The 26,410-nt window shown below is 42.9% G+C and overlaps 1 protein-coding gene across 2 annotated transcripts; it reads left to right on the plus strand.

Annotated features, from left to right (window-relative positions):
- The first annotated feature begins 835 nt into the window (after positions 1–835).
- LOC129710243 (uncharacterized) lies at positions 836–25,229 on the plus strand. 2 transcript variants are annotated; one of them, XM_055657118.1, is made up of 4 exons: positions 836–1,005; positions 18,030–18,109; positions 21,706–21,751; positions 22,581–25,229. In XM_055657118.1, the coding sequence occupies exons 1-4, from the start codon at positions 903–905 to the stop codon at positions 22,709–22,711; spliced, it is 360 nt and encodes a 119-aa protein (XP_055513093.1). In that variant the 5' UTR covers positions 836–902; the 3' UTR covers positions 22,712–25,229. The 2 variants fall into 2 exon arrangements, with proteins under 2 accessions (XP_055513093.1, XP_055513084.1); XM_055657109.1 differs by having other exon boundaries at positions 845–1,005; positions 21,706–22,197.
- The last annotated feature ends 1,181 nt before the right edge of the window (positions 25,230–26,410 follow it).

Genomic DNA, 26,410 nt, shown 5'->3' on the forward strand with positions numbered 1-26,410 from the left:
CCAAGGAGAGGTAGGTAGTAAATTGGCTTCATGGAAGGAAGCAGAGGGTGATGGTGGAAGGTTGCTTCTCTGACTGGAGGCCTGTGACTAGTGTTGTGCCACAGAGATCGGTGCTGGGGCTGCTACTGTTTGTCATCTATATCAATGATTTGGATGAGAACATACAGGGCAAGATTAGCAAGTTTGCAGATGATACAAATGTGGGTGGTTTTGCAGACAGTGAAGATGGTTGTGAAAAATTGCAGCAGGATTGTGTTCGGCACGGACTAGAAGGGTCGAGATGGCCTGTTTCCGTGCTGTAATTGTTATATGGTTATATGGATCTTGATCGATTGGCCAAGTGGACTGAGGAATGGTCGATGGAATTTAATACAGAGAAATGTGAGGTGTTGCATTTTGGGAAGTCTAACATGGGCAGGACCAAACCGCGCAAAAACAAGCAGCCGCTCCCGAGTCACGTGACCGCAGCTTCCGAACGACAGGTTCGATACCTGCGTGCGCCAGCAGGCGCCTCTACACTATCTTTAAATCCACTATCAGTCTGAAGAAGGGTCCTGACCCGAAATGTTACCTATCCATATTCTCCAGAGATGCTGCCTGACCCAGTTACTCGAGTTACTCGGCATTTTGTGTCTTTTTGTCTAAACCAGCACCTGCAGTTCCTTGTTTCTACAAATTCACAACAGAACAAAATTGTCTCACAACCTCATTAAACAATACAGTGCATAATATCTCCAAGGAGTGTTTTTTGTTTGTAAATGACAATTATTTTGAAACATGGATAACTGGGTTTTAATTGGCTGAATGTGAAAGAGTTTTTTTATATGTGCGATATTTTATCCCTCCCACTTTCGCATGCCAGATCTTGGGTTGAAAACTCGAAGCTTCCATTCCCTTCCCGGATGCTGTCTGGTCCTCTCGTTTCGCCAGCATTTCGTGTCTGCAAAGGCTGCAGGTTTTGGACAGCAATTACGCTACCTACAATGGCAGAATATTATTTCACAGGTATGGTGGAGACTCAGCGGAGGCTGTGCCGACTCACGCAGATAGATAACAATGTGTTTACAAGGAAATCTGCTTGAACTTCCGCAGCGCAAAATGTATTGACGAAGTTTGTGAAATGTTTGTAAATGCATAGGAGTAGAATGTTCTGAAACTTTAATGCTTCATTTTTGAAGGGTTTTTTAAAATAGTTTGGAAAGGGTGTTCATTTGATTGTGTAAATGTATTTGCATGATAGAGTAGAGGTATCTAAAACTAAGGTGCATCTCGGCAGAGAAATGTGGTGAAATTCTTGTCGGCTCAAATAGCCGCTGTGGGCTCAGTAGGAAAGTGACCATCGGGATGGTTGCAATCAGAGGAGATATAGAAAACTTGGATGATTTGGAGAAATTAGTTGAATTATTTTATATGGTGATTAATAAACATGTAAAATGAAAGACTCGCGAAATAAACTTCACAAGTACATCGAAAATGTGATTAATTTGCAACACTTTAGGCAGAAGGTGTGAAGTCTCCGACACCATCATTTAGCAGGGTGGAAATGTCACTTTTCTTCTTTTACAGACCTTCAAATGTTTAATCTCTTCATGGTGATCGGGTGCAAATTGGATCAGTGGAAATAAATCTTTCCTTGCCTACTCAATAGGCAGAGTTGTACTTTTATACTGTAATTTGGTATCCATTTGCAGGTTTAATATTTTCTCTTAACATCCCAAGTTACTGCATAATTTCAATTACAATTAATTGGAATTGCACTTCTATAACTGGGCACTTTAACTCCACATTCAGACCTTTGTGTCAGCCTGATGTCAATCAGTTTGATTTTTTTTTCAATTAACAGTTTGTGGTTGCTAAGATTTCTTCATGACTGATTTGGACTTGGAAAATTCATCCCATCTGCTGACTTGTTAGTCTGTGTGGACCAAGCAGCAGTAGTTGGAGATGTCTGGTATGAGGGAAATAAAACAGTTTGTAAGGAACTCTGTATTAATGTAGGAAACAGCAAATATAGTCTAAAAGCCCAGGAAGAATGGATAATGTAAATCTCTTGGAAAGAGATTACAGAGAATTTGGAGTAACATGTTAGAAGATTCAGAAGGAAAACACGCAGAGAGAATGATTTGAGATCAGGGTGTCGGGGGTTATGGGGTGTAGGCAGGAGAATGGGGTTGAGAGGGAAAGATAGAGATCAGCCATGATTGAATGGCGGAGTAGACTTGATGTGCCGAATGGCTTTATTCTGGTCCTAGAATTTATGAGATCTGATAGGGATTGAAATGTTCTATTTTCATGTCAGAAATGTAACTGTTGCTAAAAAAAATTTTTTAAAAGAGGAACCTCACAATTTGAACAAGAGTTGAAAGTGAACAAAGGCTTTTTCTTACTTTATTTCCCAGTTCTAGTGTTAGGTGTCCTTTCTGAAGTGTGAGCACTGTTTCTTTGTCTACAGGTGCCATCTGATCTGTTAAGTTCTTCTGTCATTTTCTGTTACTATTTCAGGTTTCCGGCATCTGCAGTTTTTTAAAGTTGCAAATAAGGTTTTTATTGCCTTCATATAAGTACTTTTTTGGAAATCAGAGTCCTGGAAATCCGACTGTAACTGGGAAATGATTGCGCCAAATATTTTGGATAATAGAAATCTGAAATAAAAATAAAAATTTCTGGAAGTGCACCGCGGCCAGTCACTACCTAGTGAGAATGAAAGCACCAACAGAAAGTGAAATAGTGAACAAGGCCCAACCATACTCTTGTACTCACCATTGCCATTCTCCCCATGCTACCCCCCATTTCACTGCTAAATCCGGGGTTGTTCCTGATCCTTGCTGCTGCTGTTGCTGCCATCTCACAGTATGATTCATGAAGGCAACAAAGCTACTGGTGGTGGATTAATCTGATAAACACACTGATTATCCCGAGATCCAGATAATCGGGGACGTTTTAAAAAAGGTTGTCAAATTAAATAATTTTAGAAGTTAAAAGTTGTCAACAATAAACAAAAAACAATGTACGCGCAAACAAGTTTAAGTTAAAGATATTAAATATAAATATTAAAATAAAGAAAGTGAATGAAAACATATATTTCCTGTTCCTATTTCAATGCAGGTCAGTAACCCCATTTAAATAAATGATGCAATGTTTTATACGCCAGCTCTGGTCAAGGCGATTGTGGTCAGGTTGGGAGGTGGGCAGTGGGAGAGAGGGGAGATTTATGCCCCTGTCCCACTTAGGAAACCTGAACGGAAACCTCTGGAGACTTTGCGCCCCACCTAAGGTTTCTGTGCGGTTCCCGGAGGTTGCAGGTGGTTGCCGGAGGTTGCAGGTTGTGGAAGCAGGTAGCGAGACTGACAAAAACCTCCAGGAACCTCCGGGAACCGCACGGAAACCTTGGGCGGGGCGCAAAGTCTCCAGAGGTTTCCGTTCAGGTTTCCTAAGTGGGACAGGGGCATCAGTTAATGTCAAAAGTTTGTCTTGGTGAAGAGATAAAGGAGGGAGTAGTTGTCAAGATCCCCAAAAGGAAAACAAATCATTTGAATGCTTAAAGCAACATATGCATGTTCCCTCAATTATAGCAATTGTGAACTGTAAACTAATAAAGTAAATTAATGTAAAGTAAATTAATTTACAATACTGTAAATTAATAAAGTATTTATTATTGTTGTTATTATTTTAAACTGTTTACTGTAATTCAGTCTCTGTTTATTGGCCCTGATTGGTTGGAAATGTATTAATGGAGCCAATGTTTGAATTGCCACCTCTTAATTGCCATGCAGGTCGGGCAAAACAGTGTTTTGTCCTTTCAATGCCAACCTAAAAGTCTTCCCCAATGCTGCTCCACTGTGTGTAAAACAAATATACTACCACCTTTTTTAACCAATATTCTCCCATTGGCTTGCAATGCTCTGTTGTGGGATATCAAGCTTAAGCTGTTTCCGTAATTGTCCCTGGTTTTTGGTAGGTAATATTTGTTACCAAGTTAGTAATATATATTTCCTATCTGTTAACACGGGAAACCGAGGTGTTCCTGCCTACAGACAGATAGTGACACAGCTGCCGTCCTGGTGCCATCGCATCAACCTGGAGCTCAATGCTCTTAAGTCAGTGGAATTGGTTGTAGACTTTAGGAAAGCTCCCCCTCCCCGCACCCCTCTCACCATCAACAACACCACAGTCACATCTGTGGAGTCTTTTATGTTCCTGGGAACCATCATCTCCAAGGATCTTAAATGGGGGGCCACCATTGACTCCACAGTCAAAAAGGCCCAACAGAGGATGTACAGCAGCAGCTGAGGAAGCACAATCTGCCACAGGCAATGATGGTCCAATTCTATACGGCCATCGAAGAGTCTATCCTCACCTTCTCCATCATGGTCTGGTTTGGCTCATCCGAAAGCTGCAGTGAATTGTCTGATCAGCTGAGAAGGTTATTGGCTGCGACCTTCCATCCATTGATGAAATGTACACTGCAAGGGCCAGGAAGCGAGCGGGTAAGATCATCTCTGACCCCTCTCACCCTGGCCACAATCTCTTTGAATCACTTCCCTCTGGAAGGCGACTCAGGACTGTCAAAGCTGCCACAGCCAGACATAAAAACAGCTGTTATTCACGAGTAGTATCTCTACTCAATAACCAAAAATCTGCAGACTCCTATTGCTCTGGTATTTTATTTCATTCACATGTTTAATCGATAATGTTTTATTATTAATGTTTTATGTGCCATTCCTAACTGTCACTGCATGTCATGTTGTCACGTGCGAGTGGAGCACCAAGGCAAATTCCTTGTATGTGAATACTTGGCTAATAAACGTATTCATTAATTCATTCATTTGTCTAGTGAATGTGGAATTTAAAAGCAGCAACGGTACCAGTAGTGCTCTGACAGTACAACTCCCAGAACATTTCTGATAACTGTTTGTGGTGTATCTTTAAGTACAAACATGTTGTTCCTGAGAGAGAATATGTGTGTGCGTTCGTGTTCATACCATAATCCTGCTTGAAAAGGAAAATTGTATATGGCTGAAAAATGCAGCCATAACTTGCAGACATGTGAAATTGGCACAACGTCTGGAACATTCATTTGGTAGCATCAATCTCTGTCTGTTTTTTAAATTAAATCATTATTTCTTGCAATGCATATACATGCTCTGCCTGCATGCATTGGGGAGGCCACCCCGATGATTACTTGTCTTATCATTTCTGGAATGGAGGAGCAAGAACAAAAATGATGCAGGAACACAAAACAGGAGTGCCAAGACTTTATTTATCTCTGTATTCCCTCTCCCCTGATTCTCGGTTTGAAGAAAGGTCTTGACCCGAAACATCACCCATACCTTCTTGCCAGAGATGCTGAGTTACTCCAACATTTTGTGTCTACATTCACAACTCTCTTTGTGGTGGCAAAACATAAGGGCAATCTTGAAGAATTACCAGACCATCAAGAAATACTTACTTTACAAATTAATTATCTGACCATCTATCCTCTTTACATTCTCAGATAAATGGGAATCCCTTGGGAAATGTACAAAACAAAAGTGGGATCTGTCTAGTGTTGGACCAGCATTTATCTCTCAACCAATACCATAATAATGAACACTTGATCTTGTCACTTAAGTTATTGCTGCTTGTGGATCCTTGCTCTTTAGAAATTGGCTGCCAAGTCTCCCTACAATACAAACCTCTCTAGTCTCACGACATGCTGCCCAGCAGATGGAGAGTAATGGTGGGGATTTTACTGCGATGCTCAAAACCTATCAGCACACAAAATATACTTGACGATGTAAACCAGCTGGATCTTGCACAGTTGGTTGCACTTTTAAATCAGCAATATGCCTAGGAGCATGAACAGCTATTTGTTATTGCTTGTTCTGCCTTGCAATGAAACAAAATGGCATGACCTTCATTGATAGCAGTTGTGTAATATAGAAATGAAAAAGCTGCTATTTCACAGTCAACTATCTTACTACCCTGGTTGTGTATTGATTGATTATATCTTATAACTGTAGCCTGCAGTAATAGAACATAGAGCTGAACAGCACAGGGACAGGCCCTTCGGCCCACAATGTCCATGTCAAGCCTAATGTCAAGATAAGCTAATCTCATCCATGTGCTTTTCCAAAAGCCTCGACTGCCACTATCATATCTGCTTGCACCACCACTCCTGGCAGCTCATTCCAGGCACTCACCACTCTCTACGTGAGAGGTTGGGGTCAGACCTGGGCCACTGGAGCTGTGGGGCAGTAGCATTAGCTACTGCGGCACTCTGCCAGTCAGACTCACCTTTCTTGAAGATGGTCACAAATATGGTACCACTGAGGTCTCCATGATGTGTCCTCCTGACTTGGAAATGCTTCCAACTACAGGATTATAAATGTACTCCAATATCTTGTCCAATGGAAAGTCAGTTGTAGTTTGCAGCCGATGGACATTATTTATACTTTGTGACTATCAACAAAAGGTTGGATCAGTTATCTTGCTGAATCATGTACCACAAAACAATAAGCTAGTTTTGGTGTAAATCAAGTCACTTGTAGTGCACACTTCCAATTTGACTGGTGAGAGGCTTGGTCAACTTTCCAGGACAATCCCTGGAACACTAGCCAGTCAGAACTTTTTTCCCGGGATGAAAATGTCCAAAACAAGAGGTGGGAGGGGAAAGTTTAATGAAGATGTGCAGGGCGGGTTTTTCACACAGAGAATGGTGGGGGCCTGGAACACATTGTCAAGGGCGGTGATGGAGGTAGATATGATAGTGGCCTTAAAGACACTTTTGGATAAGCACATTGAAGTGCAACGATTAGAGGGATATGGATCATGTGCAGGCAGATGAGATCAGTTTAACTTGGCACCATGTTCGGTACAAACATTGTGGGCCAAAGGGCCCGTTCCTGTGCTGGACTGCTCTATGATCTCTGCAATGCTAATCAATTGATGTTGTGGAGTGGGAGGTTGTGATGATGTGGGATGGTTGGAGGCTAGAATATGAAATCTAACTAATTTGTTTTCACTAAATATTTTCAAGTTTCACTTCTTTTACTTGTCAGGATTAGACACAAAATGCTGGAGTAATTCAGTAGGACAGGCAGCATTTCTGGATAGAAGGAATGGGTGATGTTTCAGGTCGAGACGTTTTGACAGAGACCCTTTTTCAGATGTCTCGACCTGAAATGTCACCCATTCCTTTTCTCCAGAGATGCTGCCTGTCCAGCTGAGTTACTCTAGCATTTTGTGTCTGTCTTCACTTTTTTGTTTACTTCTGATTTACTTGTTCCCAGTTCTAGTTTATTTCCTCATTTTTACTTCAGGTTCATCGGTACAATCAGTATGTAATCGGTATGTAATATTTACAGGAACAATGTCCTGAATGCAACAGTCATTGCAATAATCACTTATGGTCTGATGATGTGCTGTAATACAATAATATGTGTCTAAATCCAGTTGGGGGAAAAACATGTTGTTTGGTTGCTTTGATGGATTGGTATGTCTTTTAAAACGAGGTTCAGGTTATTCAGAATAATGGCATGTCAATTCAGGCTCCAACTGTGAAAAAAAAATTTCTGGTATGTATTTTGTGTGCAACCATGTGTATTATCTGCGACGTTCCATCTCATTCCAATGCTCACCTGACAATTGATTCCTTTCATCTTCAATTATGTACAGCATGTAGATCTTGGAGATTTCTGATCTCTGTTTTTGTCGATCTACTTCCTTCTCTTTGTTTTACCGTTGAGTCTCTGATCGCTGCTCATTCTTTGTGGGTTTTGAACTGAACTGACCACATTTTTCATTGGCCCTTCTGTTCCAATCTAAATTTAGCTTCATGGTGGTTTTCCCCTGGTATGACAGCCATGCCTAACTCACTTAGTAAGAAGATTCTTGCTCCATTGGCAGGCAATGTCGTTTTGATTTCCAAGACAAAAATAATAAAATAAACCACTTTGTCGTGGGTTTCTTTTTTCATCAAGAATCACTAAAATTCATCAAGCTTGCGGGTGTTAGATATTTATTTGAAAATTTAGCTGGAACATGTTTTATTCAGAGTTGGCAAAAAAAAAAAAAGAATGGCAATTTCTATCTATGACATAGAATATGAATCATTGCAGCATAAGAACAGGCCCTTTGGCCCACAATGTCTGTGGCAAACATAATGCCAAGACCATTACTTATGCCTGTATATAACCCATATTCCATCATTCCTTGTACAGGTGCACAACCTTTTATCCGAAAGCCTTGGGACCAGACACTTTTCGTAATTCGGAATTTTTCGGCTTTCAGAATGGAAGATTTTTAGAGTAGATTTTAACGGCTGGCTCAGTGGTAGAGTGCTCGGCTCATATCCGCAAGGTCGCGAGTTTGCGCCTCGATCCCGGCAGTTACTCGATCATGTGTTGGAGTCTTCAATGTAGTTTTTCTTGCAGAATAGGAGAGAATAGGGAGGGTTAGGCTGGGATCATTCTCTGCGAGATGATTTTAGTGCGGGAGACAAGTGTAGGAGAGGTGTACTGACTGTGTGGGCAGAACTTTGGAAGTGATTGCCCACCCTTCTCAAAAGCCGCTGTGCCTCCCTGTCCCTGGGATAGCAGGGGGCGATCACACAGCACAATACCCCCCTCCCCCTCCAACTCCAGAGGAACCCGCTCCCCAATGGGCCGCTACGGTGACAAGTGGCAGTTTGCCCACAGCCCGAGCTGCGACCCCTCATCCGCCACCCCAAGAACAAGACGTACCTTGCACACCATCAGCTTCTGCCCCTACGGGGAGCGTGTTCCTCTGTAGTTGGAGTGGGGCTGGGCTGGAGTTGCTGATCTGGGATCTCCGTGCTTGCAGTGGGCTTGGGGGTCGGTGTCCCGATGAGGGGGCGCAGCTCAGGCTGTGGGCGAACTGCAACTTGTCGCCGTAGCGGCCCATCAGGGAGCGGCTTCTGGTGGTCCTGACGTCTTCGGCCACTCCACTGTACAGGAGCTGAGACTGGGAACTGTACCGCCCTTGCAGGTGAGCAGGAGAGTGGGGTTGTTTGCAGTTGCAGAGGGAGGGGGTAAGGGCGGTACAGTTCCCAGTCTCAGCTCCTGTCCAGGGGGGTGGCCGGAGACGTCAGAACCAACAGGAACCCGCTCCCTGATGGGCCGCCACGGCGACAAGTGGCACTTCGCCCACAGCCCGAGCTGCGCCCCCTCATCTGCAACCTGGGTTCATATGGAGTTGGAACGGGACTGGGCTAGAGTTGCTGCTGGCTGTGGGTCTCTGGGATCTCCGTGCTTGCAGTGGGCCTGGTGGGCCTGGGGGTCGGTGTCCTGTTGGTCCTGACGTCTCCGGTGACTGGCACTGACCTGCTGGCATCGCCGACGTGAAGACAGTGCAAAGCCCCCGCGCCGGTGCAATGGGCGGGGAGCTGGGGAGGGGAGGGAAGGGGTCACATACATGGCCGGGAAGCAGAGGGGTGTAGGTGGGGTGAAACTGAAGGGAGCGACAATCTGCTGCTGCCTGCCCGCTGAGTTAAAAAGTTCCCACGGTAGACTCACGATACACTGTGGGAACTTTTTAACTCAGCGGGCAGGCAGCAGCAGATTGTCAATTATTAACCCTCCTGCGCAATATACCCTCACCTTCTCTTTTATGAATGGGGATTTATTTCCCCTTGCTTCGAGGACCGACCGGAGGTTCCGCTGTCACCTCTGCGAGCCGCCCTCGGTGAACGTCTTCAAAGACCTTTCTTCAAGGACCGAAAAGATGGCCGGTATTCGGAGCTTTTCGTTATTTGGAATTGCGGATAAAAGGTTGTGCACCTGTATATCCATATGCTTATCCAAATGTTACTAATGTATCCGATTCAACCAACATCCCCAGATTCCAGTGACATGCCACTCTTTGTGTGTAAAAAAAAAAGTTTAGCTGCACATCTCTTGTAAACTTTTTCCCTCTCAACTTAAAGATATGCCCTCTAGTATTTGATTTTTCCATCCTTGGAAAAATATTATGTTCACCCTATCTATGTCTCTCATCATTGTATATACTTCTATCAGGTCTAACCCCAGCCTTCAGCATTCCAAATAAAACTATCCAAGTCTGTCCAACCTCCCCTGGTTGCTAATACCCCTAATCCAGACATCATTCCAGTAAATCTCCTCTGTATCCTTTCCAAAGCCTCCACAGCTTATCTGTAATGGGGCTACCAGAACTGCACACAATACTCCAAATGCAACCAAACCAAAATCCTATAAAGCTGCATCATGACTTTCGGAATCTGACTCTGGCTCAATCCCCTGACCTATAAAAGCTAGCATACCATATGCCTTCTTTACCACTCTATCTAATTGTGTGGCACATTCAGGCAGCTATGTACTTGGACAACATGATCCCTCAGTTCATTAATGCTTTTAACAAAAAACGGAAGGATATGCTAGAATAACGTTGGTTCTGATAAAGTGCCAAAGTCAGTTATAAGAATGAGAATGATATATGTGATCTTATTGCTAAATTCCAGTGCAAATTTGTGAATAATCCTTGACACAGCATGATTTGACAAAAATGATCACATATGATCACATAGACTGCTAATCCATTCTGTTGTACGCTACAAGTGTCTGAAAATGCTAACCCGGTTCCTCTCTTATTGCTGCAAGTCACTGATGATTTATTTATTCATGATTCCGTTTCATGCATGATGCAGCAGGAACTGTGGGTAAAATGATGACCTTGCTGTAAATTGACCTACACTTATCAATCTTCTGTAACTTGTAGGAAGAAGAAACTGACAAACATGTTGCCATTCAGAACAGCATTCACCTGATTTTTGTTTCTTTATTGCAAATCTGATTCCAGGAGCTGTCAAAAAGCATCTGGAGTAAGTGAAGTAGCTGCAATGACTGGCCTGCCTCCTTTTAATAAACAAAAATGAATGATGTAACTATGCTGCGCAAAAGTAGCATTGTTTCTTATTAATGTTACACTGTGCTCGCTATCAGTTCCTCCTGTTGCATCATATTAATACTAAGCTGAGGCCTGAAGAGTACACAATAATACCCCTGTCCCACTTAGGAAACCTGAACGGAAACCTCTGGAGACTTTGCGCCCCACCCAAGGTTTTCGAGCGGTTCCCGGAGGTTGCAGGTGGTTGCCGGAGGTTGCAGGTAGTGGAAGCAGGTAGGGAGACTGACAAAAACCTCCGGGAACCGCATGGAAACTTGGGTGGGGCGCAAAGTCTCCAGAGGTTTCCGTTCAGGTTTCCTAAGTGGGTCAGGGGCATAACTTTCCACCTTTGCATTTACTTGATGTTATTATTGTCATTTGTCCATTCTGGTGGAAGAATTATTTTTGAGGTTTAGCTTCATTGTTACTAGCTTAGAAAATTACTATTTAAGAGAAGCATGTTAGCTCCAAACACAATAAACATTAACTTTATTGCACAAAGTTACCTCAAAGATAAACGGTAAAATAATCATAAAGTATTATAAGAGGCTTCTCAGTCTATCTAGTAGCAATGTTACAAAATTTTGAGATTTAAAAAATCAAGTCTGTAATTTATCCCATCAGATAAAGCATAAAAAGAAGTTTAATTTGACACCTAATTCACTTTCATATCTCAAGTATTTAAAAAGTTATGGCCATTTTCATACTCGGAAATTAGCATCTTGTTCCCCATTGATTTTCTATGGACATAACAAAAAAGCTGTGATCATGGACAGTCAAAAGGCCATAACCTTCTTAAAAATTAAGAGAACTGAATGAAATTTTCAGTTATCGTAGATTGAACCATTCTGAAACAAACATAAAATAATCTAACTTGGATGACCTGAAATTAAAGCATATAATTAGTTAGTTACCCAAGTGTAGCAAATTTCAAACTTCAATTACTAGATCTAAACATCTATCCATGTCTTAATAAATGATTAACGTTTTTTAAATAGCCCAAGTGTCCAAATAATATTCATAAATAATTCACAATAAAACATGATTTTAAAATCTCATTTACATCAATTTATAGGCCAAATGGAAGGAATTTAGTGTTCAATTGCTGTAAATTAAAGTCCATTTAAATCGGCTTTCTAGTGGGTTCCTGTGAACGTGCTGGTTTAGAACGTTCACATTGCAGTGGATTTGTGCCCTCAAATGCCCAGAAAAATACTGCGGGATATAAAGAGCCCAAAATTAGCTACTCGCTATAAAAAACTTTATATACAGGGTTCTTAAGAAGCCCCTTTTAATGTAAAAATAAGGTACATACCTTTAATTGTTTACTTTATAATGGCTCGTTTTCACGGGGTGACTTGACGCAAGATGTAGCCAGAGTGGAGTGGTCGTGGTCTAGCACGATATCACACGCTATAACGGGGGTAGAGTAAAGAGTTCCCATGGTACTCGGCAATTCTGTCATTTGTGCGAGTGACTTGTCAGTCTCCCGATCATTCCCGAATGAACATCGTTGTCTGTAGTGTAGTTAATCACGTGGCACAAATGGTGTTACTTTGTTGTCACACACTATATTGGTATTTTCACCCGAGCTCTTTAATGAGCTGAAGAATAATCTGTGTTTTTTTAGACAAATGGTGTTTGGTGTGATGGACCTTCTCTCAATATGTGCAAGAAGTCGTCTTTTTATTTTGTCAAATATGAATAAAGACTGTATCTCACATTGACCGTGATTATTGTGTTATTTTATGATCTACTGAGAGGTGAAACTTTCAGTCTGAAGAAACTTTCAGCCTGAAACGCCACCCGTTCCTTCTCTCCAGAGATGTTGCCTGTCCCGCTGAGTTGCTCCAAGCAACTGGTGTCTACCTTCAAAGGACTGACCAGGACTGACTCTCTCTCTCTCTCTCTCTCTCTCTCTCCCTCCCTCCCTCTCTCTCACACAGGCATGAATGGATGAACTCCGCGGGCCAGGCAGCATCTACGGAGGGAAATGGACAGGCGACCCATTCTTCAGGCTGCCTTGTGTCTCTCCCCCCCCCCCCCCTCACCCCAACTCCCACCCACACACACGAATGCTGGAGAAACTCAGCGGGTGCAGCGGGGCCGAAACGTTGTCTATTTCCTTCGCTCCATAGATGCTGCTGCACGCGCTGAGTTTCTCCAGCATTCGCGTGTGTTGGGTGGGAGTTGGGGGGGGAGGGGGGGGAGAGAGACATAAGGCAGCCTGAAGAATGGGTCGTCTGTCAATTTCCCTCCGTAAATGCTGCCTGGCCCGCGGAGTTCCTCCAGTCATGCCTGTGTGAGAGGGAGGGAGAGAGAGAGAGAGAGAGGCACACACAAGGTGGATGCGAAATCTTACCTGCCTGTTTCAGTGACAGACACCCACCGCCAGTAAATGAAGTCCCCCCATCTGTCTCCCCCTCCTCTCCCTCGACTCCCCACCTTTCCCTCCGAACTCCAGTCCTGTCCCGACCCCCTGGGAAATTGAAGGTTTCCCGCTGTAATTTAAAGAGTTCCCACGGTAGACTGTAACTGTAAACAGGGACCCTGGTTCTGGACTCCCCCAACTCGGAACATTCTTCCTCCATCTAGCCTGTTCCATCCCGTAGATACGATTGAGACAGGTATCTAGTTATTTAATTCATTTTAATGATCGATTTCAATCGCCCAGCCTCTCATCTTTCAATCGGGTTCGCAGGAAGGAACTGCAGATGCTGTGACCTCCGAAGATAGACACAACATGTAGCTCAGCGGGACAAGCAGCATATCAGAAGGGTCTCGACCTGAAATGTCACCCATTCCTTCTCCCCAAGATGCTGCCTGCCGTCGAACTCATTCTCTTTAAAACCGCAACTGCTGTTCCTTCCGAAACATACACAAGAAATAAGCAACTTTTCGGGCTGAAACGTTGCCTATTTCCTTCGTTCCATAGATGCTGCTGCACCCGCAGAGTTTCTCCAGCATTTGTGTGTGTGTGTGGGAGTTGGGGGGGGGGGGGGTAGAGAGATAAGGCAGCCTGAGGAAAGGCTCGCCTGTCAATCCCCCTCCGTAGATGCTGCCTGGCCCTCGGACCTCCAGTTCCTCCAGTTAGAAACTGCTTTCAGACAAAAAGAGACACACTGACATTAATGAAATGCTTGTTAGCTAGTTTTATTAGATTTGTATGTAAGTAACAAACTGGCAGGATTCACTCTATCCAACTTCCGGGTTCACCGTTCGCAGGAGTTCCCACGGTAACCGCAAGAGTTTCTACAGATATCGCACGGGACACTTCGTTCATAAAATGTTGCAATGCTCAACCACAAGTGCACGTCACTCTTGGACAAATTCAAACATGTTTGAATTTTCTCCCGAGTACCCAAGGTACACGATTACCTGCCGTTAGCGCCACGGTGGTCCACGAATGCCGTACTGTTACCGCACGAGGTTCCCACGATGTCAAACTCTGGTTACCTCTTGCGTCAAGTCGCACCGTGAAAAGGGGGTTTAAAACCCTGGGGCTGCGAGAGGTCGCGGGTTTAGAGAGTGATTTTTAAACTACTATAACTATTATACAAGGCCATAAAAACTAATATTACCTTTTGCGACGGGGTCTTTCAGCAATTTTTCATTAATGATTTACTAGGCTGAACTTTTTCGATTGCAACAGCCTAGTAAAAATCGCGTATTAAACCCGCCCCCTCTAAACAGCGCCAAAATCGCGCACACGGGGTGGGGCAGATTCTCAGCCACGATTCAGGTAGGTTTTGTAACATACCTATATCTAGTCTATAATTGGCTGCTATATCTTGCCTCTTTCTCCATTCCTTCCACCTTTTTAAAATCTGCTTTATAAATAAATATTATTCCCATTTGATAATGCATTTGAAATCCTGGTCACGTGTGTGTGGTTGGAGGGGAAGGGGGGTGTTTTATTCCTCATGTTATCCCAATTTTTTTGTTGCCAATCAGTATTGGCCTGCACATATTTTTTGAAATTCTGGTGTTCAGCTGGGAATTGAGTTTTGGGGTAAGAAAATAACTAATGTGGCCAAAGTCATCAAAATTATAATGACAGGATTTAATTTTAGTATAAAGGCCAATTTTGATGTTTCCGTAAATCGTCCAGTTCTGGGCATAAAAAGCCTGTACCTGAATTAAGATGCCTGTGGTCTAGGGGAAATGTCTCCTCTACACCTCTGATACAATTGGTATGAGCTGCTAGTGCTGATCGCAGCTCCACAGGCTGCTTACTTGAGTGCAAATTAAATTTCAAGCCATCTGCCTCAATGGAAACAAAAGGTAAGATGCAGGAGAAGGCCAATTGGCACTTCAAGCCTGCCCAACCATGAAATAACATCATGGCTGAACCAATGTAGACTCCAGGAACTGCAGATACTGGAATCTTGTATAGAATACAAAATGCTGGAGTATCTCAGTGGGTCAGGCAGCATCTCTGGAAGACATGGATAACTCTCCCCTCACCTTTATACAACTATCACTTGCCAGTTTTTTTTCTCACCCCCACCCCTCTTCAAACATTTGCCATCCTACTATAATCAGTCTAAAGAAGGGTCCTGACCCAAAACTTCTTTGGATTTGAGGAAGGACATTCTTGCTATTCAGGGAGTGCAGCGTAGGTTCACGAGGTTAATTCCCGAGATGGTGGGACTATCATATGATGAAAGAATGGAGTGACCAAGCTTGTATTCACCGGAATTTAGAAGGATGAGAGGGACTCTTATAGAAACATAAAATTATTAAGGGATTGGCCAAGCTAGATGCAGGAAACATGGTCTCCATGTTGGGGTGTCCAGAACCGGGGGCCACAGTTTAAGAATAAGGGGTAGGCCATTTAGAACGGAGATGAGGAAAAACTTTTTCACACGGCGAGTTGTGAGTTTGTGGAATTCTCTGCCTCAGAAGACAGCGGTGGCCAATTCACTGGATGCATTCAAAAGTGAGTTAGATAGAGCTCTTAGGGCTAGCGGAATCAAGTGGTATGGGGAGAAGGCAGGAATGGGGTACTGATTGTGGATGGTCAGCCATGATCTCATTGAATGGTGGTGCTGGCTCAAAGAGCCAAATAGCCTACTCTGCACCTATTTATGTATCTATGTATCTGTAAGAAAATGGATAGGTGACAAGGAGAATTTCTTCAAAGTCGGCTTGTGGAAACTTCACAGTGGAGCAATATAATGTAGAAACTAGGAACTGCAGATGCTGGTTTACAAATAAATAACACAAAGTGCTGGAGTCAGTCAGTGGGTCAAGTAAAATGTAGAAATAAGGTACTGCATATAGATAAATGCAGAATCAAGGAACTGCAGATAAGTCTGAAGAAGAGCCCCGACCCGCAACGTCACCTATCCATGTTCTCCAGAGATGCTGCCTGACCCACTAAGTCACTCCAGCACTTTGCATCATATTTTACAATATACCACTAATTGCCCAAGATAGGCATAAAATCACTTCATGTCCTTCTGTGCAAATCTACCTGTACTCAATATGGTGTAATTGAACAAAATCTCTATTTCCTGCAATGGTAACTTGTTCAATGACTGATTTCTGCACAGAATAAACTTTCCTTGCAGCAGCTCCATTCATGCAGGTCTAAACACTGGTAGTGGGCCTTGAGCCTTTGGACATCGATGCCCACTAGTCAGTCTTGTAACCGCAGGAGATGAGAATATTGCACATGGCAATATGATCGACATGTTGTTATTTTGTTTGCAGAAAGATACATCTCAAGTCAATTAAAGTGCACAATTGTTCAGCTTGTGAACTCCCTCATGAGACTCTAATCGGATTTTAAGCCATTGCACCATTTGACTAGGTGAAGTGCTGAAGACGTAATTCCACTCTTACGTGGCTTTCCTCCATTTCCTCATTGCATGAGTGGAGGAGATAAGGGATATTCAGCAAGCTGTTTATCATCATGCCTTTGAACACCGAGTGTGGGATAGAGAGGGTTAACTATCTTGCATTTCAACAACGCACTCTACATTCACTCACTACATTGGAGATTTTGCGTTATCGGTTAAAGAGGATGTTACTGTAGTGTTCAGAGGTGACATTATGGATGGTTTGTGAGGCTATATGGGTGGAGCTGACATACAGGAAGGGATGATCACCTTGTTGGGAATGTGCTTATGGACTCCCAAATGTTTACCGTGATCAAGGAGTGCAGGTGCATAGTTCCTTGAACTAGTTGTCACTGATGATTAGGGTGGTCAAAAAGGCTTTAGGCACATTGGCCTTCATCGGTCAAGAGCATTGAGTATAGAAGTTGGGAGATCATGTTACAATTACATAAGTACATAAGACATTGTTGAACCTACATTTAGAGTATTGTGTTCAGTTTTGTTCACCATGTTATAGGAAAGATGTTGTCAAGCTGGAAAGGGTGCAGAGAAGATTTATAAGGATATTGCCAGGACTCGAAGGCCTGAGCTATAGGGAGAGGTTAAGCGGGCTAGACTTTATTCCTTGGAGAGCAGGAGGATAAGGGGTGGTCTTCTATAGGTGTACAAAATCATGAGAGGAATAGATGAGGTAAGTGCATAGTCTCCGACCCAGTCTAGGGAAATTGAGAACCAGAGGACATAGGTTTAAGGTGATGGCGGAAAGATTTAATAGGAACCTGAGGGATAACTTTTTTTACACAGAGAGAGGTATGTGTATGGAACAAGCTGCTGGAGGAGGTACTAGAGGCAGGTACTATCATAACATTTAAGAAATATTTGGACAGGTACATGGATAGGATAGGTTTAGAAGGATATTGGCCAAACGTTGACAGGTGGGACTAGTGTAGATGGGGCATATTGGTCGGCGTGGGCAAGTTAGCCCAAAGAGCCTGTTCCCACACTGTATGGCTCTATGACTTCTCCCTATAAGGATATCCTTCAGATATTTTGATGATATTGGCAATAGCCTTTATTGGAACTACGGCATAAATCCCAAGAATATCATGGTATAAAAAAAATAACAGTTTCTTCCCACCACTACTATCAGCCTATGCCCTATAGATACACTAATTTAATTTTTGAGAAATACCTTTACACTAAATACTTCAGACAAAACGGGTCATATTACGGCAATATTTATTTTGTGGAAAGTATTAATATGTTGGGTCTATTGTTTAGGTGACCATACTACATCGAATCCTAGCTATTATGGAAGCCCTGCTCCTACGTATGGTCTGATTCCACCAGGTTACGCTCAGGTACCTTTGTTAAACTTTTATTTCTACTCTTTCATTTTGAGTGCAAAATTTGACCCTGGTTTGGGAAATTGTTTTTGAATTATCTCTATTAGTTGCAAAACAGTAATTAAAATGATTTTAATTTTTGCCATCAGGCAAGAGATACAGAAGTGTGAAAACGTACACCTCCACATTCAGAAACAGTTTCTTCCCAGCTGTTATCAGGCAACTAAACCATCCTATCTTAGGACTGTCTTATGAAGAAAGACTGGATAGACTTGGTTTATACTCGCTAGAATTTAGGAGATTGAGAGGGGATCTTATAGAAACCTACAAAATTCTTAAGGGGTTGGACAGGCTAGATGCAGGAAGATTGTTCCCGATGTTAGGGAAGTCCAGGACAAGGGGTCACAGCTTAAGGATAAGGAGGAAATCCTTTAAAACCGAGATGAGAAGAACTTTTTTCACACAGAGAGTGGTGAATCTCTGGAACTCTCTGCCACAGAGGGTAGTTGAGGCCAGTTCATTGGCTATATTTAAGAGGGAGTTAGATGTGGCCCTTGTAGCTAAGGGGATCAGGGGGTATGGAGAGAAGACAGGTACGGGATACTGAGTTGGATGATCAGCCATGATCATATTGAATGGCGGTGCAGGCTCGAAGAGCCGAATGGCCTACTCCTGCACCTAATTTCTATGTTTCTATGTTTCTATGTTTCTATCATCAACTAGAGAGTGGCCTTAAACTAAACGTTATCTCCTTATGTATCTGTACACTGTCAATGGCTCAAATGTTATCATATATTGTCTTTTCACTGACTGGTTAGCATGCAACAAAAGCTTTTTATTTTACCTCGGTCAAATAAACACCCGAATAGTGGAATGCATGATACAGTTGGTTATCAATCCATGGGGGATGGGGGGGGGGGGGGGGGCACTCAAAATGAGGGGGGGGGGTGGGGATGGGGGGGGGGGGGTGGGGGGGGGGGGGGGGGGGGGGGGGGGGGGGGGGGGGGGGGGGGGGGGGGGGGGGGGGAGGGTGATGCCCTGCTAATTGGTACAGAGCTTTTGCATTTTTCAGCTCGACATTGTGCAATAGAAACATAGAAAATAGGTGCAGGAGTAGGCCATTCGGCCCTTTGAACCTGTACCGCTATTCAATTTGATCATGGCTGATCATCCAACTCAGTATCCTGTACCTGCCTTCTCTCCATACCCCCTGATCCCTTTAGCCACAAGGGCCACATCTAACTCCCTCTTAAATATAGCCAATGTACTGGCCTCAACTACCTTCTGTGGCAGAGAATTCCAGAGATGCACCACTGTGTGAATTTTTTTTTTCTCATCTTGGTCTTAAAAGATTTCCCCCTATCCTTAAACTGTGACGCCTTGTTCTGGACTGCCCCAACATCGGGAACAATCTTCCTGCATCTAGCCTGTCCAACCCCTTAAGAATTTTGTAAGTTTCTATAAGATCCCCCCTCAATTTTCTAAATTCTAGCGAGCACAAGCCGAGTCTATCCAGTCTTTCTTCATATAGGAATCAGTCTGGTGAACCTTCTCTGTACTCCCTCAGTCTTTCCTCAGATTAGGAGACCAAAACTGTACGCAATACTCCAGGTGTGGTCTCACCAAGACCCTGTACAACTGCAGTAGAACCTCCCTGCTCCTATACTCGAATCCTTTTGCTATGAATGCTAACATACCATTCACTTTCTTCACTGTCTGTTGCACCTGCATGCCTACTTTCAATGACTGGTGTACCATGACACCCAGGTCTCGTTGTAATCTGGTGCATACTGTGGCGAGTTAACTTACACTTGAATGCAATATACATGCTTTAAATTGGATTAGCTATGAATAAGGTTATAACAATATATCTGGCCCACACATAAAGCCCCATATCTGACCCTCTAGACTTAACCTATTACGTTCAAGTCCACAGGTACTTATCTAATGCGGTAATCTTTTATGGAGCACTTCACAGACCAAATTATGTGTAACAAAATTTGCTACATCCATTGGCTTGTTATCTAACATGCTATTTACTGTGTCAAAGAAGTCATCAATTGGTTGAACACAATTTCCCATCCATAAAATTATACTCACTCAGCTGTATAAGTATTTTGTTACCATTTCTTTCATTTTCCTAACAAACTGGCCTGATGTCATTTTCACCCCCAATATTTTCAGTATTTTGCTGTCTTCCTCTCAGCTGGAACTTTTCCGAAATGCAAAGTCCAATAACTATATATTTAAGCAATATTATTCTATTAAATGTGATCTTGAGAGTACATGATATTTTCTGTGGTATTCATAACACAACAATGATAAAAATATATTTGTTTTGATTGCACCTACAATTGTTTTGATTGTTCCAATGCTCCCCATTCCCAATTACTTTTACATTGAAGTGATTGAAATCCAAGTGAAGTTTAAATGGCATCATAAAAATAAAACCTCCGGAATGGATGATATTCATTACATGGTTAGTTGGAGGCAGTATCAGCACAATTACTATATTAAACTTTGAATCTTCAGATGTCCTGGTTCCAAGAGCGAAACTCGCTATCAAAACATGGAGGGGACGGGGGACACAACTTTTTGGCGGCCACGTGCACATGCGCACACTCACACACACGCTCGAGGCTTCCGAGGCTCAATCCAGTGCTAAAAGCAGAGATTTTAAAATCAGGATTACAAAAACTTGGGGGGGATGTCCCCCACCTCTCAAAACATGGGGGGACGTGTCCCCTCTGGCCCCCCCCCGGGTTTTCCGCCCCTGCCTGGTTCAAGCTAAAACTAAAGACAAATAATAATCTCCTCACACATTCCCCTGCAAGTATCCCTGTCACTCATTTAAAATATGCCCCTTCTTTGAACAAGCTCTTAAATATTGTATCTGAATCAGTTCCTATCTGATTACACTCCTTGAGGATATTCATCTACGTGTTCAATTAATAAAACAACGAGATTGGGGACATTTCTATTCAACCTGTCAAAGGAATTTGGGGGAATTTGGGCGGGTGTTTAGAAATAGTCAGTGAGGTATACAAACATAATAGTTGAGTGACAAATGACAATAGTGCTAACTTCCCAATATTTAACTGAAGGAAATAATGGGTTATCGGGGCTGTATGTTGTGACAGACAGCCTGACACCTTGCATGTCATTTTAATATTACACTTATCCCATTCCCCTGGATATTCTGGATTAATAAATTAAGGTTTTGTCAACTAATTATAAATCAGGCTAATTACAAATCAATAACATTAGCCAACTCCGAAACATGAAGCGCTGAGCATTGGGATCCAGACATCACGGACAACTGGCCTCAGTTCCCCACCCACATCTGGCAGTGTTCTCCGTCTGAACCAGGGCCGTGGAGCGTTTTTGAAAGTGGGGAGGCATGAGCGATCACTGATCACTGGCCTCGGGGGTACCCGGCGAGGGAGTGGAGCAACCGAGTGGGGGGAGGGTGTGAGAGGGGGTGTCCCCCCTCCCATGATGGTGACTTTTTGACACGTGCCTCTCTTTGACTTCTCTACACGCGCCTCTCTTTGACTGAGGTTCCAGCAATGGAAAATTGTTAATCTTTTTCTGATTTTTTTTTTTTTCAGGCTGCTCCTCCTTACCCGACTCCACTCACAAAGAATGGAATGTATGGTAAGGTTGGCAATGTAACCAATTGCCCACCCTACCCCCAAGAGCCACCACCTATGCCATGTATGCAAAGCCCACCTTATCCAACTCCATCACAAGTTCCTTGTGCCCCTCCTGCATACAGTCAATACCCGTCAGTGGGCTTTGCCATGCCAAATCCTGTTGCTCCCCCTCCAATTATGCCTGCCTACGTCAACCAGCAATCTTTAACATCATGCATGGTCGCCCAGCAGTACCCTTTGGTACCACAAATGCCCAACCAGCAGGTTTCTGCAACAACGATGGTCATGATGCAATCTAACAGAGGTGTACCAGCGAGTATGATGTACAGTGGAAATCAACCTCCAGTCGTCTATCAGAGGTCTTCAAATAGCCTCACCAAAGAAATTGCTTCTGCTGTCTTGACCAAAGTTGTGCAGCATGTAATTAATCCAAAACCAAAAGTTAAGGTAGTTACATTTCATTTAGATATCTAATGTTACTCAACCAACATTTCCTAATTTGACTCCGGGTGGGTTTCTTTTTAAAGTAATTAGATCGTTTTATGTCTAAAATTAATCACTATTTACCTGTCCTTGTTCAGATTACCGACGACTGGTTCTGCCATGGCTATCTCTTCGGCTTCAGCTGTGTGCATGAAGTTTTAATATCTTCCATTTCTGTAAAACCTTCAACACAGGAGGATAACAAAAGCTAAGGAGCTGTACCGAGACAGAATTAGAAAATAAATTAAATAAGGCAGATGGTCAAATAATATATTCTGAAAAGGATTTTAAAGCTTCTATGTTGTTACTACAATCCATAATATTAATGTATCTTTGATGTTTTTCAGGGGCAGCAAATAACAGTTATAAATGCACCGGGCAGTATGGTCCTGCACAGATGAATGAGAATGGAATTTCCTCATCTGGATACAAGTCTACAACGGAAGCGGCGTTTTACTACAATATACTATATATATGACAGCCTTCACTGCAAACACCAACACTTAGCATTAAATAGAGCCATCATGGCTGATTCTCTCACTATCAGCATTCTAGGGGTCACAAATGAAAATAAAACTCAAATGGACCCACTACATAAATACCATAAATAGAATAGCAGGTCAGAAGCTGAGTTTCCTGCAGCAAATGATAGCCTACAAAATCAAAAATTTAAAGTGCAGTACTTTCTGTATATTTTATTTAAAAAATGATTTAAAAATAATTCTTATTAATCATTAGTATGTAGGACATTGTGAGTCTTTTATATCATTATGTGCCTACTAAAACAACGTGAAACAGATGATAATTTTTGCTTTATAACTTTCCCTTGCATCTTTAAATTTGTAAAGACATCACTGAATTTTTAATAACCATATACAGCAAGCATTGTTCAAAAGTCCTAGGCAATTGTCCCAATTCCAAAAAATATGGTATGTAATCCCCCACCCTTAACTTTCAATGCCGTAGCCATCGTTGAGATACCTATTAAAAATATCCAGGAGGTTCACTGTTGACCAGAAACCCAACTGAACCAGTGACATATATACAATGATTGCAATAGCTGTTCAGAATCTGGGTGTCCTTTGGTCGTTGACTATCCACCATCTGCAAGGCACAAATGAAGAGGCAGAAACTCTCAAGAGACTTGACAGCATCCAGGACAAAGCCTCCTGATAGTTGACACCTAACCATTATGTATTTGCTAGACAACTGGTGCAGAGTGTCTCCAATGTGGAATAAGAGTGCACTGTAGTTACTCGCCCAGACTGCTATGACAGCACTTTACCCAAATCTAGAACTTCCCAACACTGGGAAAAGGACTTTGGGTGCAGGGGAACATGGCCATCTGCTAGTTCCTCTTCAAGTCTCATACCTTGCTGACTTGGGGAAACACAACTGTTTTTTAAATGATGTTTAATCAAGAGGACATGACTTCATAATTAAGGGACAGAAGTTTAGGGGTAACATGAGGGGAACTTCTTTACTCAGAGAGTGGTAGTGGTGTGAAATGAGCTTCCAGTGGAAGTGGTGGAGACAGGTTCGTTGGTATCATTTAAAAATAAATTGGATAGGCATATGGATGAGAAGGGAATGGAGGGTTATAGTATGAGTGCAGGCAGGTGGGACTAAGGGAAAAAAGATGTTCGGCACGGACTTGTAGGGCCGAGATGTCCTGTTTCCATGCTGTATTTGTTATTGTTAATCCAAAATCCAGGATACTCTGCTCAACAGCAATGTGAGAGTAACTTCAACTGGAGGATTGCATTGTTCAAGAATACAGCTCGCCCACACCTTTCCAAGGGCAATCAGGGATGGTAATAATCGATGGCCTTGCCAGTGATGTCTAGAGCCCAAAATTGAATGGGTTTTTTCCCCACCACCATTTGCCCCATTTCCTGAGCTATTTTCACCCAGTCTAGCAATGCAAATTCAAGAGGTATGTCTTTGAACGTGAACATTTGCAACACTTAATCAGCTCTGCCCCAGGCCTTGAGCCCAGGAATAAATGAAGATGCAGTGGGGAGCTAAGAATCAAAACTGTGTAGGAAAAGACTGCAGATGATGGTTTAAATAAATATAAAATTCTGGAGTAACTCAGCGGGACAGGCAGCATCTCTGGAGGGAAGAAATGGGTGACATTTCGGTTCAAGACCCTTCTTCAGACATCAAAAGAAGGGTCTCGACCTAAAAAACATCACCAATTCCTTCTCCCCAGAGATGCTGCCTGCCCCGCTGAGTTACTCCAGCATTTTGTGCTTATCAAGAATCAATTGAATGCCCTTTGCATTTATAGCACCTTGTGGGAATATTAGAATTCCTTGGCAAATGTTGGTTAAAATTTGAAATAATCCAAACATTGGTGCTGAAAATTCTTCCAAATAAAATATTCCACCATTTACTGAGAAGGCTGTGACAACATTGCATGACTGTCATTAAAAGATGAATTAAAGAAAATATGTACCTGAATTGGTAACAACCAAAATTTCCAGCTGATTTTAAAAATCTAGCATATTTAACTTACTTTAAAAAATCTAAAAGCGGAGATGGAGTGTCAATCGATCTTTACTGAAATTTGCAACTTACATAAACGATTTATTAACAGCATTAGTCAATTGACAACTTTCTAATTAGATTGTTAGGAAGCTTTGGGGATAAACTGGAGTTCCGGAGAGAAATAGCAATAACAGGAACTCAGCAGAACAATGATAATAAATATAATACAATAATGAGCATTTTAGGTTATCAAAATATAATCATCAACAGTAGACAGAGTTTGTGAGAAAAAATTGAAAGACCATGGTTTATACATTAGAGTGGTCATTTCAAGGCCCAATGATGCATTGTAATGGAAAGGACTTCATTAAGCTTTGTGTTTGTTGTTAGCTGACCTTTCATTAGCATTTGATTTTACAACATTATTAAGATTTGGGAAAATGTAGTTTGAAGTCATTTAATGTAATAATAACTACATTATATTGAGTGAACCTACATATAAATATGTAATGATTTTGTTCAAACATTTTACACTGGAAGTTAATGATTCAAAAATATTTACAATGGACTCAACCTAAAACATCATCCATTCTTTCTCCAGAAATGTTGCCTGTCCCGCTGAGTTACTTCAGCATTTTGGGAGTAACTTTGGTGTAATCCGGCATCTGCAGTTCCTTCCTACACCTTAATTTATTTTCTCATCATTGTAGCCACATCAGTCTTCTATGCTACACTTCTTCCCACCCTGCTTCTTGTAAGGACTCCATCCCCTACTCCCAATTCCTCTGTCTACGCCGCATCTGCTCCCAGGATGAGGTGTTCCACACCAGGGCATCAGAAATGTCCTCATTCTTCCGGGAACGGGGGTTCCCCTCCCCTACTATAGATGAGGCTCTCACTAGGGTCTCTTCAATACCCCGTAACACTGCTCTCTCTCCCCATCCCCCCCCCCCCACTCGATACAAGGGCAGAGTACCCCTAGTCCTCACCTTCCGTCACATACAACAAATAGTCCTCCGTCATTTTCGCCACCTCCAACGTGACCCCACCACTCGCCACATCTTCCCATCTCCCCCTCTGTCTGCTTTCCACAAAGACCGCTCCCTCCGTAACTCCCTGGTCAATTCTTCCCTTCCCACCCGCACCACCCCCTCCCCGGGCACTTTCCCTTGCAACCGCAGGAGATGCTACACTTGTCACTTTACCTCCCCCCTCGACACCATTCAAGGACCCAAGCAGTCTTTCCAGGTGCGTCAGAGGTTCACCTGCATCCCCTCCAACCTCATCTATTGCATCCGCTGCTCTAGATGTCAGTTGATCTACATCGGTGAGACCAAGCGTAGGCTTGGCGATCGTTTCGCCGAACACCTCCGCTCGGTCCGCAATAACCAACCTGATCTCCCTGTGGCTCAGCACTTCAACTCCCCCTCCCATTCCGAATCTGACCTTTTTGTCCTGGGCCTCCTCCATGGCCAGAGTGAGCACCACCTTATATTCCGCTTGGGAGGTTTGCACCCCAGCAGCTTGAACATTGACTTCTCCATTTTCCGGTAGCCCTTGCTGTCACCTCCCCTTCTCAGCTGTCCCTCAGCCCTCCGGCTCCTCCTCTTCCTTTCTCCTTTCTTCTCCATGCTCCCCCACCCACCACCCTACATCAGTCTAAAGAAGGGTCTCAGCCCGACGC

This window comes from Leucoraja erinacea, chromosome 2 (genome assembly GCF_028641065.1).
Source record: "Leucoraja erinacea ecotype New England chromosome 2, Leri_hhj_1, whole genome shotgun sequence".
Lineage (NCBI taxonomy): Eukaryota > Metazoa > Chordata > Chondrichthyes > Rajiformes > Rajidae > Leucoraja > Leucoraja erinaceus.